The sequence below is a fragment of the Gopherus evgoodei genome, chromosome 13, assembly GCF_007399415.2.
Source record: "Gopherus evgoodei ecotype Sinaloan lineage chromosome 13, rGopEvg1_v1.p, whole genome shotgun sequence".
Classification (NCBI taxonomy): domain Eukaryota; kingdom Metazoa; phylum Chordata; order Testudines; family Testudinidae; genus Gopherus; species Gopherus evgoodei.
The window spans coordinates 11,833,244-11,849,938 of record NC_044334.1 but is presented as its reverse complement, the minus strand read 5'-3'; the positions used below and the strand labels follow the sequence as shown (position 1 = coordinate 11,849,938).

The 16,695-nt window shown below is 38.0% G+C and overlaps 2 protein-coding genes across 8 annotated transcripts in view; one reads left to right on the top strand and one right to left on the bottom strand.

Moving 5' to 3' along the window:
- Positions 1-12,351, top strand: part of RIMBP2 (RIMS binding protein 2) — a 352,577-nt gene extending 340,226 nt beyond the window's left edge. For 3 of the 7 annotated variants that reach the window (XM_030582925.1, XM_030582924.1, XM_030582928.1), the window contains 5 exons: positions 2,589-2,654; positions 4,024-4,127; positions 6,759-6,830; positions 8,315-8,449; positions 10,837-12,351. In XM_030582925.1, the coding sequence (XP_030438785.1) occupies positions 2,589-2,654; positions 4,024-4,127; positions 6,759-6,830; positions 8,315-8,449; positions 10,837-11,025 (566 nt within the window). In that variant the 3' untranslated portion in view covers positions 11,026-12,351. Of the gene's footprint in view, positions 1-2,588; positions 2,655-4,023; positions 4,128-6,758; positions 6,831-8,314; positions 8,450-9,026 lie in introns of all 7 variants that reach the window. The other 4 variants (XM_030582927.1, XM_030582926.1, XM_030582930.1 and 1 more) reach the window with 2 other exon arrangements.
- Positions 12,352-14,729: 2,378 nt separating this feature from the next.
- Positions 14,730-16,695, bottom strand: part of PIWIL1 (piwi like RNA-mediated gene silencing 1) — a 47,079-nt gene continuing 45,113 nt past the window's right edge. The window contains exon 22 of the mRNA XM_030582935.1: positions 14,730-16,295. Coding sequence (XP_030438795.1) covers positions 16,179-16,295 — 117 coding nt within the window. The 3' untranslated portion in view covers positions 14,730-16,178. The remainder of the gene's footprint in view (positions 16,296-16,695) is intronic.

Sequence of the window (16,695 nt, the reverse complement as noted above, 5' to 3'; positions counted from 1 at the left end):
TTTTTTAAATTCAGAATATTTAAGCATTTTCACTACTGATGACACAAATGAGGATTTGCATTTCAGTACTGCACATATTAATATATTTTTTATAGACTGATTTTCTGAAAGATTTCTAGACACAGAACAAGATCCCTCTGCTTTTGGCATATGCAGTGCTGAGATGTTTGATAAATGTTATGCTCACTGCTGGAAAGCATAAAAAGAATCACTTGTTTGTTCTTTTTACTCTTCTACTTTAACCTACTTTACCATAAATTTAAAGGGATGGTGGCAAAGGGTTATGCCTCACATTATTCAGGTTAACATTGCATAGTCAAAAAGTTTAAAAGATATTGATATCACAAACCAACCTTTCCTGTTTTGAACCAGTAACCTTAAATCAGTGGTTCAATGTTGTACACAGACATATTGTAGTTATATACAAATATATTTTGAGAGGGAAAGCCATCAACAAATTTTAAATCTTTCAAAGGAGCAATAAAACAAAGACTGTAAACCACTAACATTGGTTCAGTTTTGTTTAAAAGTGAACTGTAAATGTGGCTACATAAAAACAAAAACCATCAAACAAAAAATCTCTCCAGAATTATTTGCAAGATTACAAATTGAAAATGTGTCTTGCCATGGAGGGTTTTATGTAAGCACGTTTCACAAAATAAAACATTTATAGGCTCTTTAAGATCCTCAGAATTCTCAGCTCAGTATTTCCCCATTTGTGTGCTGGAGCAAATGGACTTAAGACATGTAACAAAGGGAGTGAAAGAACCATGGGTAAAACCTGAGTGCCTAGAGGTACCTGAGTAAAATTTTAAAAAGTGCCTAAGTGAATTAGGAATCATTGACTGGGACATAGGCTCCTAAATGCCTGGTTTTAACAAGTATTTAGAAACTGAAACTGCAGATAGGCATCTAGTAAGTTTTACAAAAGCACCTGAGTCGATTAGGCACTTAACTTCCTTGCAATTCATGTGAGGTACGTGCCCAGCCCACTTGGGTACTTTTGTAAATCTCACTAGATGCCTGTTTGCATCTTTAGGCACCTAAATATATGTGGAAATCTGGTGCTAAGTCACTTTTGAATACAGAATTTAGGATCCTAAAGCCTGGTCTACACTAGGAAATTAGGCTGATTTAGCTACATTGCTCAGGGTGTGTAAAATCATGCCCCCACCTCCCAAGCAATGCAGTTAAAGCGACCTAACCCCTGGTGTAGACAGCGCCAAGGCGACAAGACAATTCTTGTGTCGACCTAGCTGTCGCGTATCAGGGAGGTGGAGTACTGACAGTGATGAGAGAAGCCCTGCTGTTGGCGTAAGTGGTGTCTTCACTGAAGCATTCAAGTGCTGCAGCTGCGTATTTTAAGTGTAGACAAGCCCTTAGTCTCCTAGGGTTTGTTTACGCGGCAAAAAAACCTCCAACCCAAATCAAAAACATGGCAGCGAGTCTCAGAGCCTGTGTCAACTGACTTGAGCTCAGGGTATGGGCTAAAAAGAGCAGTGTAGATGTTCCCACTTGGGCTGCAGCCTGGGCTTTGAAACCCCAGTGCAGGAGGTGGATCTCAGAGCCAGTTCAAGTGGGAACATTTACACTGCTATTTTTAGCCCCATAGCGTGAGCCCCACAAGCCTGAGTCATTTGACCCAGGCTCTGAGACTTGCTGGATGTATTTATTTATTTATTATTTATTTATTTTGCTGTACAGACATAGTCTTAGGCACTTCTGAAATCTTTTACCCCAAATCCATATTTAAAAACAATTATCTCAATGTGGCCTGATTTTCAAAAGTGCTGAGCACTCTCAGCTCTTGCCAAAGTCAATGAGAGTTGTAGATGCTGAACATTTTGAAAATGAGATCATTTATTTAGGTGTCTAAATATATTTTTAGGAGCCTAACTTTAGTCCCAGCAGATTGTGGCCATTCTAAGGATCTGATCCTGGGAGCTATTGCTGCAAGCACCATTGGCTTCTTTGTTACGTGCTCCTGGTGATGTCCCTCACTCTGGCAAAGCAATGAAGAAGTCTGCAGCTCAGATTTTTCCAGGAGGGGGAAAGCACTTATATTAAAATGCCACTCTATCTGTAAGCATACTTTTCTTGATGTTTCGGAATGGTCTAACTGCTAGTAACCTCCTCCCCCACTCCCATTGCAGTTCACCTTTAAATATCTTGAGACTTTTAAAGCAAGTGGCTTTTCTCTTAAATCTGGATCAAGTTTTCTCATCACACTTTAAAAGAAATGCACATAGAACCCTAGCGTTCAGAGAATATGGAGAGTTTGGCTTAATTTTGAATTAAATACAAACCAAGTGCCTGAATATGCGAACAAATTCACATTTTCAGACCCCTTTCTGTCACACAGTCTGCCCAGGCAGCACTGCTTGCAGGATCAGGCCCTAAATCGCCAGTCTGTTTATCACACATGCTTCAGTCTGAATGTCAAATCAAACACTTAATTAACATGCTGTGTTCAGCTATGACTAATTTTGCTTAATCCTTTGCCCACATTAAATCCTTAAAAATTAAGAACTTTGAACAGCTTCATATCTTTTCCTCTTCTTTTATTTGTATGCATTCCTTTCCTGAAGTCAACTGTGACCGTTTCAAAGAGAGCACACGCTCTGTACACCGCAGATCCAGAAAGTCAAAAAGAGGTCTGTGCTAAGAAACAATAACTTGATTCAAGCAGTAAATGAGCTGAAGTGCTTTGAGCTGTCTAGATTTACTTTTTATGCCTTTGATCTTTTAGAAGCAGAGAGGCCCCTATAGTGGAGAGCAGGCCTTCCCTTATCCTAGCAGAGTAGTATGTCAAAGGGGCCCATTGCTTCTTCAAGGCAGTCACCATGAGTTGGTCCAAGCCACAGGGGAATTGGCTCCTAACTGTAATAATCCAGCCCTTCACTTTGGACTTTTCTCCTTGCACTCTGTATAAATCCCTCCTTGCATCAGCAGCTGAGATTGCTTAGCGTTCCCAGTGCCTGGGTGTGTGCTGCAGTCTCCTCTGACTGCTTCATTCGCAGCGAGTAGGTGTGAAAGCCAGAGTGCATGCTGCATACTGCCCCACTGATGACAGTCTTCTCCTACTACCTTTCCCCCGCCGAATGCTCCTAGCTCATTGGAGCACGAATCCTAAGGCTGCTCCTAACCAGTTTTCCTTTATCACACTTCATAATGCTCTTCTTTAGCTCATCAGAACTGCCCTCTACGCCTGTTGTAAGTAAAACTAATAGCATGTTTCTCTTGCTGTGGCATCATCTGAAAGAATCATGCTGCTGTCATTCAGTTTTAAAATTAAGCCTGTCACGGACTTCCCTGTAAATGTTTAATGTCAGTCAATAAACATTTCATCTAATTTCCTGACGCTGTAAATTTCACCTCTTTCCTTCTGTCACTTGATAAAGAAAGCTGTAAACACATGGAATACTTGAAAGTGTGTTTCTGTAACCACAAGACTAATGGCAACATTCAGATTCATTTAAAAAATTTATAAGTCACTTGTCTTAGATCAAGTGAGAACAGCTCTGTTTCTTGTCCAACTACCCTGCCAAGAAGGGGAAGAATAATACCAGGCACAAAATTCTTGTTGGCTTTAGCAGGAAAAAAAGACCAGTGAGTAAAAGTGACAGTCTGCTTGAAGTGAAACAGGCTAGAATCCTGAACAGCTACTAGCCAAAAGCCTGGGGAGTAGCACCTGATGATTCTTCTAACCAAAACGATTTTAAAAAGGCATAACAAATAGTAGCTTTGCTGTGATGATTTAGAAACAGTAGGATCAACCCAGCTGTTAAAAATTAGAGTTGTTTTGGGCTCGATGTCCAGCTTGCATCAGGAATCCATGACTATGTTAATAGATTTGGTATCTCTCTTTGGTCACCTGTCCAGCTTGCTAGAGAAATAGTCTTGAGTTGGTTATTACACTGTTGAGAAAATAACAAGAGGAAAAAAATTGCACCATGCTAGTTTTTGTTCTTCAAAATAACTTTGATAGCTTTCCTCCCCTTTCCCTCCTTATGGCTGGAACAGAAAGGAACAGAAGGAGTGGCAGACAGCAGTCTGTGTCAACACGGAGGATGGTGGCACTATACGATTATGATCCAAGAGAAAGTTCTCCTAACGTTGATGTGGAGGTATTGATTTAACCAAAAACAATTTTTATGTTTGTCATTTAGCTATCCATTGAAGTCATGGGGTTGGTTTAAACACATGTTCATGAACATCTTTCAGGAGTCAGCTCAGCTGTGCTGAACACATTACATAGCTTTGTGGATACAATAAAATCATAATGGTAATGTATCACAGGCCTACCTGAAAACTGGTAAATTATCATAGACTCTCAGGGTTGGGAGATCATCTGGTCCAAAATCCTGGCCAATAAAGACAAAGCCCCACTTTATTTTTGTTAACACCAGTTCCCTAAATGGCCTCATCAAGGACTGAACTTACAACTGTGGGTTTAGCAGGCCAGTGCTCAAACCACTGAGTTATGCCTCCCCAGGAGTGTTTATTCCTTCCAATTTAATGGAATAAACATTTTCCAAAGCAAAGAGGGAAAGATCATTTAATCCCTAATGCACCTAGCATTCTTCCTTAAGAGAGTATGATTGTCAGAAGTATTGCAACTCACACCAACAAGCAGGTAGCCTGAAGCGCACAAGGATTGATTTTGAAACATGGAGATGCAAAAAATTCCAAACACCTGCAGTCATAAAATATCAAATTTTCTGCCTTAGTGACCCACTGGGCTTCATGGAAATGTATGATGTCTAACTCTATATGTAATCTGTCTGTATCATGCCCTTTTAATGGTATCTTAAGCAATTATGGACTGTTTCCCAAATCTTCATCATGGTTCTCAACCTATTTACTTGTGGGCCACATGCAGCTGTGTGTGTTATGTGGGCCACATCCACATAATATATATACTACCTGTATGGTCCTGAGGTTGTCACATGGGCTGCAGCTTTGTGCTGATTGGGCCACAGCCAGCCTGCTGGCTGTGAGTTGAGAACTTCTGTTCTAACCTCATACGTTTCCCATCAGCAACAAAGCAGGCAATGCAGCTAGTTTATGATGCTGTCAGTTGGTGTGTCGATGTCTTCTCTCCATATGCTGTACCAGCTCTGTGCAGATAGTTGGCCCAGTATTACTGCCCAGAAAGACCACAGACACAGCTAGGTGGTAAAGGCACTCGGCTTCATTGTCCATTGTCAGAGATACACTAATATGTATGCCCATCCCAATGGACTCAGCTCAGCAGTGGGACTTTCCACTGCCCCCCTCGGCTGGACAAAGGGACAAGGCAAAACACCCCAACATTTATAGACTGACAAAAAGAACTTATGTACTACTTCTGTGTTTCATGACATCTGCTTGTTACCTCACCTTGTATCTCGCTCCAGCTGTCTTGGGCAAAACATCCCTATTCATCACTTCTGTCAAACCCTTTCATCTGGTGCTAATCTTTTGGAGTGTGTTCACACACATACCCCGTATCTGTTACTTCTTAGTAGTGCCTGTATTTTAGCCATGTCCATGCCAACTTCATGTGAACTTGAAGCATCTGCTTCAATATATGGCCTGACTTTGCTGACTATGGTTTAGGCCTTGGGTCTTGCACCAGGCCCAGCCCACCAGGCTCTCTCTCTCTCCCCTGCATACTGGTACCTTTATTGTCATCTTAGAGCTCCTCCAGCAAACACAATTTGAAGCAGTCTTTTGAGAGCAGGCCCAACTCATGAAACTATGTGGCAAAGCAAAATACACCTACCACACTTGCAATCTCCCCATATTTGTTAATTAAAACACACCACTGCCTGCCTATGGAACTGTTTTCTACATACTGCACTTTGGAAGTGCTTGGTAGCCTACAATTCATATTATCTCCTTTAATCAGATTTAGTTTGCAAATAAACCCTGTAGCATTGTCTCTGTTATAGTAAAGTGGACAAAACTGTAAAGGCTTTAAATAAACAGGGCTCAGACTGTCCCCACAGTTCTGCAGTAGCTCTCCCACCGCTTCAGGAGCACCGTCCCCCATCTCCTCCTTCCGCCTCTCCAAAAAGGTTGCTGTTTGTGCTCAGCTCTGTGCAGGGGCAAAGTGGTCATGCAGTGTCTTCCATCCAAACCCCCCCCCCCCCCGCCTCTCCAAAAAGGTTGCTGTTTGTGCTCAGCTCTGTGCAGGGGCAAAGTGGTCATGCAGTGTCTTCCATCCAACCCCTCCCCCCCCGCCTCTCCAAAAAGGTTGCTGTTTGTGCTCAGCTCTGTGCAGGGGCAAAGTGGTCATGCAGTGTCTTCCATCCAACACCCCCCCCCCCACACACACACACATTCCCTAGAAGAGTGACCTCCCAGAGTGTATGGGGCTGCCACAGCGAGGAAGAGTCCTTAGTAGCACAGTTCCAATAGTGCTATGTTACCAGCATTCTGGGGCAGATTGTAGGTGGTCATATTCCCTACCCACCCACCCCCAACTCCACAAGGGGATCCTTGCTGTGATTTCCTCCCACACAGATTAGGATGAGCTGAGCCCAGGGATTTAAAGTTCACTGTTTGTCAAGAAAATGCCCAGTGTATAGTAATAAAAAAAGCTTTCTGGTTTGTTCTGAAGAATATTTTGCTCTCTAATTCAAAATGCAGATTCATTCGATTGTCTACTAACGTGGTTGGAAAAAATTATGAACCTGATGTGCCATCAGTGTAGCAAATGTTAATATTTGCACATTAACAAAACATGATCAGTCACCTTCCTCTTTCCACAGGCTGAGCTTACCTTTTGTACAGGAGACATTATCACTGTCTTTGGTGAAATAGATGAAGATGGGTTTTACTATGTAAGTTTTCTTTTATTTGGTTTTTTAAACTACATCAAGCAGAGCATCCAAGTGTCTCAAGCAGTAATTGGAGACGTTGTTGGTAGAATGAGCTATTAAAATATGATCTGGGAGGATTTCATTCAGATTATAATTTCATCTTGAATATTTATTATATCAGCAAATTTATTAAACATGCCACTTTATACCTTAATTCTCAGGTACAAAGTGACACTGTAAATAGTGCTGTTCCTGCATCTCAGATTTGTAGCTGTTTTCAAACATTGCTACAAGTTACAAGAACATCTGCCTAGTGACTTTAGCTGCAGTAAATGTATTCTGAACTGCAAGCAAGAAGCATAGCAATGTGGATATATGCCCAAATAGCTAATCAAATTGTAACTACTGCAGCTGACATAACACTGTTTGAATCAAATATTTCTAGCCACCCTTTTGCTGAGGGCTCCAGTCAGTAAAAGGACACAGATTAGAAGTACACAGACTGTTAGTAAACAAAGGTTACTTGCATGGGGTGAAATCCACTCTATCTACATAAAGCCTGTGCACTAGGGCTCTATCGGGGAAAAGTGCAGAGCAAATGGGGTGGTGAAATCCATCCCTCAGACCCATGGTTAGCAGCTGGAATAACAGTTGTCTGCTGAAATTAAAGCCACAGCCCCTCTCCAGCAGCTGCAAAGGGGATTGGCATCTCCTGGATCCACATCCACAAGAACACAGCACCTTTTCTCCATCTATCTTTATCCTATATTGCATAGGAGGGACAGGAAATGTGCAAACACTCTTAAGAGGTTGCTTCACCCATTTTCCCTTGTGCATCTGTTATCTAGGGCAGAAATGGTATAGAAGGCTTTGCACTGGCTCTCCACTCCCAGTGTAAATTTCATCCCATGCCAAGTTAGCACATTAATACCAGTAAGTGCTTAGCTCTTGTCAGGAGCTATAAAATGCTAAGGGACATTCAGATCCTAGTGTAACAGGTTTAGGTAAATTCTGATTATCCAATGAATAATTTTACACATCCCTTTGCAAAGTCCAAAAAATAAATGCAATACTCAATACATGGCATAGCCTTCTCTGCCCCAAGATTAACAGCCACAGTGACTTTAATGTTGTCAAAGAAGTGGATGCATAACTTAATCATAGGTAATCTAAACACATTCCTTTAATATACTGGGCACAAACTTCACCTGAAATTACAGAACACTTTTTAATTATATTTTTTTTAGCCTCTTTTTTTTTTTTTTTTTTTTTTTTTTTTGCAAAATAGGTAATTTGCACCTCGATCGGAGCCAGGACATCTAGATTCTGTACCCAGCTCTGTCAGATTTTCTGTGAGATCTTGGGCAAGTCACTTGCTCTTTGCTCCTTGGTTTCTCTGTCCATGAAATACAGACGAGTAGTTCTCTATCTCATAGGAGTGTTACATGTTTACAGTCATTCATATTTGTAAATAACTGCAAGACAGATTGTTTATCATATTGCAGGGTGAGCTTAATGGACAGAAGGGGTTGGTTCCTTCAAACTTTCTTGAAGAAGTGCCCGATGATGTAGAAGTCTATCTTTCTGATGTACCATCACGACATGTTCAAGACACACCACTGCGTACAAAAGCAAAAAGGGTAAGCAACTACACTAAAAAATAATATTTTGTTCAATTTTTCCATATTATACCATCTTGTTTCATTTGGATATTATTTATGACATTTTAAAATCCACTTACCCATTTTAGGTATTTTTAAGAGTCTTCTTAAATATGGAAAGATTGCACTGATCTTTCACACTCGTGTATCATAAGCATTTATAATTATGAACCTAAATTTTAAATTAAGAGATTCTGGTGAATGAAATACAACTGTAACTTCATCAGCCTTTTCTAGTGAGAGTTCTTACTTCCTCAGACTTAAACTATACACATACACATTACCTAGATTAAAACAGGAAAAGTAGCTGGGGATGGGGAAGGAGTGGGACTACTCCCTGAAATATAAAATGTAAAGATAGCCGATTAACAATAATGTTAACCCTTTTAAGATTTTAGTCCTACTAACAATAGTTAACTGCCCAAACCTTCCACTTTATGAAAGATTATTCATGTACAGAGTATTTCATTTTTGTTTTGTTTCATCACTGCAATATTTTTATATATTATATATTTTATATATATTTTTATTTTTTTGCTCATCTGCTTGGAAACAGAAGAAGAGTGTTCATTTCACACCTTAATAAGGCAATGTAGCCTTCACGTAAGTGAGCAACTGAAGATACCAATAAAAATATCAGTTAAAGCCACTTGACAATAGCTAATGCAACAGTCTTGAAACTTAACTGTGGAAAAAAAGAAATATGTCTCCAAAATCAGTGGCCCCAAAGTAACAGGATACAGACATTTACTATATGTACTTGTAAGTCAGTGTTTGCATGAGACAAAGAAATCCTTTGACATGGCTATTAAGGGTTTTTTTCCCCCATCTAATTAGGGTCAACTTTATGAAGGTCAGCATTTGGAACATATTTCTCCATGAGCTAAATGTTTCTGTTTACATCAAAAGAAGTGTTCAATGTCTAATTGTGCTACAGACAAAAGCTGCATATTGCATTGTTAACCAACCTGAGATACACAAACTACAGGAAAAAAAGCACACCACCAACCCTTAAATAATAAGCAAGTGAGTTGTAAGCAGATAAGTACAGAAGTTTACAGAGGTATATAGTTCTGAAATGCAATTGCAAATATCTGCTTAAACTGTCTGCCTTAAAATCTGTTTCCCACAATCAAGTGTACCACAGTTTACTATGACTATAGCCATTCAGTAATTCTGAAATCATGCACACACACATATGCCACAATTTACTAGGACTGTCCATATCAGTGCAAATGCTTATGAAACACTTTAGCAGTGGTTTGGTTTACCAATGCAATAAAAATGTGTCACTATGAAACATGCAGCTCATCCAATGAATGCATTAGACTAAATATATGGTATCTTCAGGTGTACGTTGGGGGTGCTTTACCAAGTTGTTTTTCATTAGAATTAGACCTTGATTTAAAATCAAAGTAGGCTTGAAGTCCTTTGCTTAATAAACTGTTGCACAATAAGACCGCAAACGGCTAATGTATTAATGTTGTCTTAACTGGAATTAAAGATAATAGGGATCCCTGAGGCATGGTTTATAATACACAGTATCAGCTTACAACATACAGTACCACATTTTGTCAGCAGGGCACAGTAGTTGCAAGAGGAATATAAATAGTTATAGTAGTTTCATTCAAGTGCTTTTTGATGATTAAAATAGCTTTGTTTAAAATATTTACGAATGCTGTCATGGTTTAAGAATTGTACAACAAAGGTTTATCTTCACCTGGCAATCATAGCTGCAGCACACACCAAGCAATCAGGGTCTTCAAGCTTTCTTTGATTGCAATTAAGGTTCATTTTAGCTTTTTTTTTTTCTTTCAACCAGTGTGCCATCTTCTTAAATACGTATATACAGTATGCTAACCTGTTTTAAGAAAACGTGTTCAAAGGACATCAAAATTTTAAGTGATCATAGACCGTTTGCACACACAGTAATTCCTTCTGGAAACTGTTTGGTGTATATAGATGGACCTATAGTATATAATCCACTCTGCTGTTTAATTATATAAATATAATTTCCTAGTTATAAATGACCCTCTTCATTCGTGTACTCTTAAGAGTGCTGAAGGACAAAATTTGTGTTTTCAGCCAAAACAATGGCAAAATAAGAGTCTTCAGCGCTGTTCAAAAAACTTGAAGATCCACTGAAGTGTGTATTTTTTTTGCTGTCTGTCCCTTTGCTCACAGTGTTAGTTGTGGGAAGCTGTATTTATGTATTGTCTGTATTTCCCTATGGCATACTTAAAACTATTGAAAGAATTGAGCCAGTCCTTTTTTTTCAAGTGGGTAATGGTACAAAAATTGTTACCAACTTTCTTGATGATGAGTGCTTTCAAACATTCAATAAACTATAATAATATACCTAATAGGTTCCTCCTGAGAATACAGGTACATCAAGGAGAGCACCATCTCCCACAGTCCATCTCCATTCTGGGTCACCTACGTCATCTATGGGTTCTGGTAGTCCCGGGAGAGGCAGGGAAATGTCCTCGAAAAAGAAAAAGGGGCTGCTTTCCAAAGGCAAGAAACTGCTGAAAAAGCTGGGTGCAGTGAAATGATTCATTTACTTCGGGACAACTTGTAAAGCTTCCAAGCTATGTTTTTTTTAAGAAAACAAAACAAAAGAACAAAAAACTTCAAACTAGGGCTTTCATGACTATAAAGTACATCTTTACAGAACCTTGGCATTTTTAACTCTTTCTAATCATCAGAGAATCATGTGACTTGTTTGATCAAAACAGCAAGAAAAAAAGAAGTGGATTTGTTGCTACTAAAAAGCAATGTTGTCAATATCTGTTTTTCTTCAAAAACCATTTTGGGGAATTAAGACTAGAAGGATATCATCTTTTTGTTTCAAGGCACCTCCACACCTCTAACTCTATTGGATAAATCTCTGCCTTTATTCTCCTTTAACGTTGGGGGAAGCAGTAAAATCTTATTTGAGCCCTCTTCAAAAATGCTCACCCCAAACTAGCCTAACATTTATCTTAAACAAAAATGGTCTTGAAACTCCTAGTTTACTCAGCCTTGATGTTTTGCCTTATTAATACACAATGATTCGTACTGTCTAAATATACAGCGTATACTTTGTATGTACTGTGTATTCAAATGTCTTTTCAACCTCACAGACATGGTAGTTTAAGATCAAGTAATGTGCTACTGACTCCATTTAATGTCTGATGTAATTTTTGGGAGGCTGAAAATGTTGTGCAGGATGCATTTTTAAACGTTTGTAGGAGTTCCTTTAGCAAGCATTCAGTATACTAACGTAAAGTAGCGTCTAAACTATCCAGAGAATGCATACAGTGTTAATAATTCAAATCTTGTTTTATAGCTCCTGGCACTCATGTGAAAGTTTCAGTATTCTAAACAGCCAGAAAACAATAATCTTTGCTCCCCAAGTATTCTCTCTTGTGGAAGTGCAGTTTTAAGTTAAAAATCATTTTTCATGTTACTGATGTCAGAATCAAGATAAAAATGCATGTACTAGGTGCAGCAATGAAAGATGTATGTTATACACACAAGCTGTAACTAGTTAAAAGGCTCTACCACTACAGTACAAATCTTTCAAAACACTAATTCTAATATTGGCTTCTTGAGTAAAACAATCTTGCTGGCAGACATTGCCAGTTCCTATTTTGTAATTCTTGTCCATTTGTAAATTGTTTTTACTGTTTATACATACTTTTCAGATTGCCTTTCTTTTGTAATTTATGGAAGGTTTATAAATGAATGATCAAAGCTTTCCCCATTGTGTCTTCAAAGAATTATAATGTAAATTACTGTAAGATACTACTGTGTGCTAGATTTATGAAATTAAAGAAAATTACTGGCCTAAATTTGTGGTAAAGTATTGTGTGGGTGTGTGCATGTGTACAGTTATTCATGTGTAAAATATTTTATATAAATAAATTTGATATTTTGTAGAATGCTGTTTGTTCTGTATGTTTGTTACTTCAAATAGTCACTGTGCTAGCCTTCCCCTACTTTAAAAAAAAAAAAAAAAGCGAAGCATGGCATCCAAGGTTACACTAGCTGATGGCAGGCTGTATGTATCGCAACATGGTTAAGGTATTCAGACAAGTGTTCAGCAATGCAGATGCAGAGAATAATTTTCAGGTAAAGAACTTCAACTAGCTGCTTCCAGATATCTGGAAGAGAAGATCCTAAGCATACAGGAGTCAAGCTCCATAAAGGAACCTATAGTGACCACCACCGAGAAGCGGGGAACCAGCAGGAGATAATTCATTGTGCTGAGACGAGATGAAGCACAGGGAAACTCCATGTAGCAGCTTTTTGCCCTGTACTAAAACACATGATAAAACCGAGCTATTTAAGTAATTTCTAGCTCACTATCCAAAACTGAATTGATTGAAAAGAAAATCAGTTAGTTGACAGATTTCTTGCAGTGACAATATAGCTGTAACATTATTAACTGCCCTTGAAGATTAGACTTTTTTAAAAAAATCCTGGTACAAGACATTTGTGCTTATATATAATTTCTATCACTTAACACTGTTCAATGATTAAGACTCCTTCCAGACCCTCCATTTCATATTAGCCTTTCCACCTCAGTAAAAAAAGCTGCACCTTACTCAGTAGAATTTGTTGGGGAAGCAAATTCCTATGTTTCCATGCCAGAGTCAGTTCCCCGATGTTCAGAACAACTGGGTAGACAGTACCTGTACACTTTAATATTATGTACAGTTCTGCTTTTTGGGTACTATTTACATAGTGCATTCTTAAACAGTGGAAGTGTTCAATTCAATATGCATATTGCTACTCTACATTTAAAGTAATGTGGTACTTAAGTGGTCTCTTGGGTTCTAAAATTTCTCAGTTTGCAGTTCAAACTGTGATGCTTTAATTTGTTTACCATTAACAAGCCAACAGACCAAGTTAGGAAGAGTGAATATCTGTCCAAGTTCAGATACACAGACCAAGCTCTAAACGAAAATGTTAATCTTTAACAGTGCCTGTGATTTGGTTCAAAGAATGGGTAATTCTGCTGACACTCAACCTGAGACCATCTACAATTTGTAACTCAATCATCAGAACAACTTCCAATTTCAGAACAACTTCCATTGCAAAACATACAGGAGAATTACCTATAGATATTTGTAGGTTTATGAAGAGACAAATGCCTACCTCCCCCCCAAAATATTTAATGAGTATAACTAGGAACATCACCCTTTTTTGTATTTCACCACACCTCCTGAACATACCATTCTTTACTACCCATTATTAGCTACGTGTTGCCCACAAAAGGAGTGCTCTTTACTCCATTTCCCTGACTACTTCTGCTTGCTGGATGTAATCTTGTTTGTTAGGATGGGGAAAGGCCAGAATGAACTGCTGAATCTAGCCCCAGAAGTTAAAAATTTAACTTTGATTTGCGTTTTGGTCTATTTCTAGTAGTGTGTAGATTAAGTTGTATCAAAGATAATGTTAAGTGTCCATACATTAAATTTTTAATAAAGCAGCCAGGATGTTTTCAGACCAAAAATACAATAAACTTAAGAGTTACAAGTAAAAGCCATTATGGGGATGTTGTAACTTATCTCAAAACTCAAACATTACAAAATGTCTATAATGGCTTTACTCTTAAATTATTATATGTACTCAACAGATAAAGTGCAATTTTGCATTACACCAGTACTGGTTGCAATATATACAATGAAATTCTGATCTCAAGCAAAATTCTACTCCAAATGCAACTCTAAAACTTGACATTGTGGGTATTCAAATAATATCCAGATCATGTATACTCAATATACCAAACTGCATTTGCTCAGTCTAAATATTTTTTCTAAACCCTTCCTCACTCCCATCCCAGACCTGCAAATTCAACTTGAATTAATACACAAATGAGGACTAGGATACACCAATTTACTTATCTATATAGGCACTGAAAGGCTTGCGGTAAAAACTTGTTTTATTACTAAAATAAGCAGATATGACTGAATACAGCAGATTATGGGTAAGGTGTCATTTTAATTTAGGCCATTTTCCAAAACCATCAGATTTTAAGCAACAAATCTGTACTTTAAACAAGGGGATATGCACAGATAGATGCTGTACTAAATGTTAGAAGATGCTACAGGGCCTCACACAGGAGAGCATCGAAGAGGCTGGCTTCTTATATGATTAAAGTATATTTATATATAAAAGTAATATGAGCAAACAAATGCAATATTTTAAACAAAACTTTATTGAAATTTATCATCAAGAGAAAGGAAGAACTTTCACAATTTACGTTGGTTCTAATTACTACAATGATCTTATATTTAAACAAATGTACCTTTCTAATAAAACAGTCTGTCTAATCCAAAAGACATCAACATAAGTAAGCTACTATGATTTTGCTTGGTGATACTTTATGTAAGTCCACAGGAAGAACCTGAAAAAAATAATACAAGGAGGATTCTTGTGGTTCTAAGCTAACGTACTTTTCTTCATGTCAGAATTTATACAACTTAGTTTAAATTTTAAGCTAGTTATGGAAATACTTGAGATGTCTTACAGTTTTCATATGTCCATATTGTATTAGCACAGCAACCCAGAGTGCTAGTCAATGAGCACGAAAAAATGAAACTGCTGCAGAAGTTATTTCTGCAATAGTTAGAAGTTACTTCGGATCACATAAAGGAGTAACCGGAAGTAGTGAGAAGAAATTAAGAACTGGATAATTGGGCTAAATAGTATGGAACATTTGAGGGCCCCATCTACATCTTCATGCATATTTTGTCTCTATGCACATGGAAAACACTGACTATCTGTTCCACCAGTTCGCAAAGCCCCATCAATGAGACTTCAGAGTAGCCTGGGCCAACAAGTGGGAACCAGTCTTGCTCCTGCTGGTCATCCAGTCCATTTCAAATATGTATTTTTTGTTTCTAACATCTACTGTCTAAATAATCAATAACATTACTTTATTTTCACTGTCCATTAGAGCACCTCTGTTTGAAGATTAGGTATAACTGGTTAAGCCTGTGTTTTCCAGCTGCAAAGACTGGCAAGAAACTAATATAGGGCAGTTAATATTTTAACTTTATTGGTGTATGCAAGAGGAAAATCGGAATGACAAGTACAGTGACATTTCATCATGCTTACAGTGTCTGGAAGAAACATCACAAAAAAGAGCCTTGATAACTAAGAACACTGGGCACAATGCCTATACTTTTTTAGGAGACAGCTGGCATGCAAAATTCAAGGGTCAACAGGTTGTCCTTTTTCAATATAGTTGATAGCCATATCTAGCTTTAAGAAGTCAACAATTAGTACAGGAACCAAAGAATTCTGCTTTAGCTTAATGCAACTTATGTTTAGTGTATTCAATCATGAAGTACATATAAGCACAGATTCCCATAAGAGAAACTGTGATGTGTGTAGTTCCCCTTTAAAAAAAAAAAAAAGCCATACACATGGAAAATGCTATTAAATCAGCAAGTAGCCTGTAGGAAAATATTAGCTTTGCTTTGTCAGTTTAAAAGGTAGCTGAACTTACTCAGAATTGCCTTTTTATGCTATAATTGTTATTTTCATTGTAGAAAAAAACAACATGATCTTTGTGCAAAGTTATGCATTTTCCTCATCCAAATTTACTATTTTTGCATCAAAGTTCTGTAGAAAACTACAACTTCAGTAAGAAAGGAAGAAAAAACAGTACCACAAAAAGTCCCACAAACTTCACTGTATCTACTTCTGTAGCTCAAAGGTAGTATAAACGGTCTGAGAGTGACAGATTCGGTTCTCTGTGAATGCTCTGACCCACAAGAAAAGCCAGTTTATGGGCATATTGGCAAGGTGCAGGCACTCTGATAACACCCTACAGAAGAAGAAAGCCATTTAACAAACAACACATTCAATAAAAGCTAAATACTAACAAAAATCTGAAATTCAAAAGTTTGTATTCATGACATTTGTTTTTCCCTTATTGTCAAATATCCTGTATAATACAAATAAAATTGTGTACACATATAGTTATATACTTTTGCATATGTAAAAAGATCCACATAGAAGTGCTTGTTTCAGATTGCCTGCCATGCATTTCATAAATGCAAGTCACATTAATTCAATACTGAGGTTGTACCATTCAAGTCAAAGTCAGAAATTGCATACATACACATTCGTACATTCTGTATATTTTAAATTACATAATGCACTGAAAGGTGCCGTTACAGTTGGGGAAAAAAATTAATCAGCAGATTCAGTTGGTTGAGTCCCTC